The following is a 3,698-nucleotide window of genomic DNA, read 5'->3' as shown; positions in this document are numbered from 1 at the left end:
TATCTGTTTCCCCACGACAATTGTAGGGAGTCCTACTCTCACCCGTACGGCCCTGTAAGGGAGGGCTCCTTGTAGAAACCTCTGGACCATGTGTTCTCAATAGGGGCAATATCTCCCCCAAGGGAGCAAATATAGGCTCTTGGATGGGAAGGTTTCAGAAAATCTTACTCTTTTACATATAAAGCACAGATATACAGTATATCTGTGGCATTAAAATTTCATGGGAGGGGGCAGAGATTAGGAAAAAAANGCTCACTGGCTGAGCGCGGTGCAGGCGACACCACATCAAGGGTTGTGATCCCCTTACTGGTCACGAAAAAGACACACACACACACAAAAAAATTTTTTTTAATTGAGAAGCATTGCTGCCTTAGTCAGTCCCTAAAGCCTATAGGCAGTAAGTATTATTATTATTTTTTTAATTTTTAATTTTTTGGTGGCTGGCCGGTATAGGGATCTCAACCTTTGAGCAGTAAATATTATTAACAAACTTCTCTGAGAGAGAAATAATAGCTAAGGGAAAGAGTATATTAGTTGGAGTTCAACGAAACAGTTTGAACACTTCTGACCTGTGTGGCGTGGCCATGGGCGAATAAGGCCTCTTGGGTCAGTGTGAAGATTAAATGGCATGGGCATATGATGAGCCTAGCATCTAGGTGGTGATCAGCAAATGTAGTTGTCATCATTCAAAAGAAGAGTTGGGTATTCTTAGTTAAAGACAGATGACAGAGTCTGTCCCTGCCAAGTACTGACAACCTAAAAGGTATAACACTGCTAAAGTATGTACCAATATTTAAAGGACATTCAACAGGCTAAGAGACTAAGAATAATATAATTAATTGTATATATTAGTACCTCAAGAACTAGACACTATCCTGGGCACTTATCTTGTATAATTTCTCACTTAATACTCCTATGTAAGAGACTTTATGATCTCCATTTTACAGACAAGAATCAAGATAGTCAGTCCACATTTATAAGCACCCACGGCATAACCATCACTCAGCCAGCTACTAACTAGCTTTTCTTTAACCCTCAGGCACTTTATTCTGTCCTTCATATTACTCTGAAGTCATCTATCTACCAGACTGACTCCTAATCACTCCCTGGGTGAAAGCAAAGATTGTGTGGTAGACATTTTTGAAGACCCTACATACCCACTGCATGGTAAGCTGCCAATAAATATTGTTGAATCAGATGGACTGTAAGCTAAATCAAGAAACTCATAATTAAATGAGAAGGGAGCATACATATATATATATAATGTAGAAGTATGTAAAAGAAATAGAAATAAAAATGGGACAAATAAAAGCTGAAAAGATGCAGAATAAATCATGATCAGAGTCAGCACAGTTAATTAGGGGCTTCTCTGTGGAGAAGATCAATTTCAAAATGGGATTTGATGGCAGAAAGGAATTGGGGGGATGGCATGGGGAAAATGACATGCAAAGACAAAGAAATAAGCTGCATTTAAGAGATGCTGAACTTATTTTTTCCTGGAGTGTTTGAAGCAAGAGAAGGGCCTTGAAGTCTGCAACAGATAACAAATGTATTCATTTTGGAGATTAACAATCAGAAGAATGGATCATTAATTGTACCACAGCAGTAAGGAACCCTGTGACAGAGGACTAGCCAACAGCAGTCAAGCATCCTTACCGACACAGTGGTGTCAGTCCCCTCTGGCTGGAAGCTCCAGGAGACTGAGGTCAACCCGCCAGTCGTGTCAGTAGACTTGAACTTGCATGTCAGCTTCCCTTGTGTCCCATTTGCCACGAAGAGTTCTTTTGGTGTATACACCTCCAAAGCTAATACTTCAGCTGTCACTGGAGAGAAAGGAACAAAGAGTTTAAAAGTAGGATTTAGCATGAACATTTACCACTGTATAAATTTATCAGAGAAGATGACAAAAGATACAAGAAAGTTACTAGATATATATAGTAATCTGCTGTCATTATACTATATATTTTTGGCAGGATATTCTACAGCTAAGAACAGTTGACCCTTGAACAACTCAGGAGTAAGGGGCACTGACAGTCCCCCCCACCCAGTTGAAAATCCATATATAACTTTTGACTCCCCCAAAACTTAACTACTAATAGTCTACTGCTGCCCAGAAGCCTTACTGACACATGCTTTGTATTTGTATGTATTATATGCTATATTAACACATGCTTTGTATTTGTATGTATTATATGCTATATTCTTACAATAAAGATAAAAAATAAAACATTTTCTAAAAATTGTCACAAATCTCCAAAAAAATTTCTAATATATTTATTGGAAAAAATCTGCATAATCTGTATATATACAAAGGGCTTTTTTTTATTGAAGCATAATTGGTTATATATATTTGTGGGGTACAAAGTTGACTATCAATAGTTGTGTACAATATGTGCTTGTCAAATCAGGATAGTTAGCTTATTCATCATCACAATACATAATCATTCTTTGTGTCTGTTAACCAATTTCTCATTAACTTCTCATTGACGACCTCCCCTCCCCCTTTCCATTCCTAGTAACCACAGTACAGAGGGCCTTTTGACCGTACAGCAACGTCCGCTCGCAAGTGTCGGAGAAGCAGAGCTTTAGACGCCTCTCAGAGTCAGATCTCCTGATGCCACCAGTGGTCCCCCATTCTTCCCTTTCATGCATCTGCTTTGGAACCTCATCTCAGTGATGCTGAGCCTTGGCAAGAGCTAGGACAACAGCGATCACTGGACGCAATGCTCCTGCTAGAGGGTGAGGATCAGGCCAGGCTGACGGAGTCCTGGTGCGCCTGCCACCCTCCGGATGCTGCCCCTCTGAGAGGAGCCTATGCCAAATGGCCATACCTCCCCTGGTGCTGCCCTTCCTAATCCCTCTTCCTACAAAAAGGGGCAAATGTTCACTCTTGGGGCCAGCAGAGTTGAGGGTCAGCTTGTAAGCCTTGGCCCACACAGCCCGTGTTCCGCAGGATGGTGGTTGTGCGGGCAGGGCCTGAAGCCCTAGCTGGCTGTCTGGGCTTTGTTTCCTGTTTCTGCCAGTTCTTGCCGCAGGTGCCAGTCACCTCTTAGAGGGGAAAGCCTTGGGTTCGCTGCTCCTGAGAAAGCAAGCAAGCAGCTCCTGACACAATATAACAAGCTGATCTGACAATCACATCCAGGCCATGTTATTCCCCTGTGGGACATGAACACCCTCACAGGACACCAGCCCCAAACTAGGTTACCATGAGACCATGATAAAATGAGATAAAACAAGGCCACTTCCTAATTCTGTCTAAGCACAGACACAAGCAAATCACTTTCCACGTGCCAGGAACCCAATCACAGAACTATCCCTCTCTTCTGTCAGCTCCAATCTAGAGACAAATCCTCTTTCACCACCCCCAAATCACTCAATCAAAGCTCAAATCCAAATAGTTTCTTCCTAACACCCCTTTGCAGAAACACCCCAAAGTTTCACTGTGGTATGTGTTCTCCCTCTCTGCATCGAGTAATAAACCCAACTTGTTTAACAAAAAAAACAAAAACAAAAAGCCAAAAAAACCCCATGTATAAGTATGTGGACCTGCACAGTTCAAACGTGTGTATTGCTCAAGGGTCATCTGTACTTCCTGCAAAAAGAATAATTGCTGATGATCTGAGGTTTCTTTCTACTGTTTATGTTTTCTAGTAAAAAGATATTTTTACTAGTTTGGCTATATCTAACATTTATGGGCT

The 3,698-nt window shown here is 41.4% G+C and overlaps 1 protein-coding gene across 1 annotated transcript in view; it reads right to left on the bottom strand.

Annotated features, from left to right (window-relative positions):
- MPZL1 (myelin protein zero-like 1) overlaps positions 1-2,652 on the bottom strand; it is a 23,645-nt gene extending 20,993 nt beyond the window's left edge. Inside the window, exons 1-2 of the mRNA XM_008575579.1 lie at positions 2,529-2,652; positions 1,657-1,823 (exon numbers count right to left, since the gene is read on the bottom strand). Of these exons, the coding sequence (XP_008573801.1) occupies positions 1,657-1,823; positions 2,529-2,652 (291 nt within the window). The remainder of the gene's footprint in view (positions 1-1,656; positions 1,824-2,528) is intronic.
- Between the last annotated feature and the right edge of the window lie 1,046 nt (positions 2,653-3,698).

The sequence above is a fragment of the Galeopterus variegatus genome, unplaced genomic scaffold, assembly GCF_000696425.1.
Source record: "Galeopterus variegatus unplaced genomic scaffold, G_variegatus-3.0.2 Scaffold1209, whole genome shotgun sequence".
Taxonomy (NCBI): Eukaryota; Metazoa; Chordata; class Mammalia; order Dermoptera; family Cynocephalidae; genus Galeopterus; species Galeopterus variegatus.
Note: the sequence above shows the minus strand (reverse complement) of the source record. Positions and strands in the feature narration are given on the sequence as shown.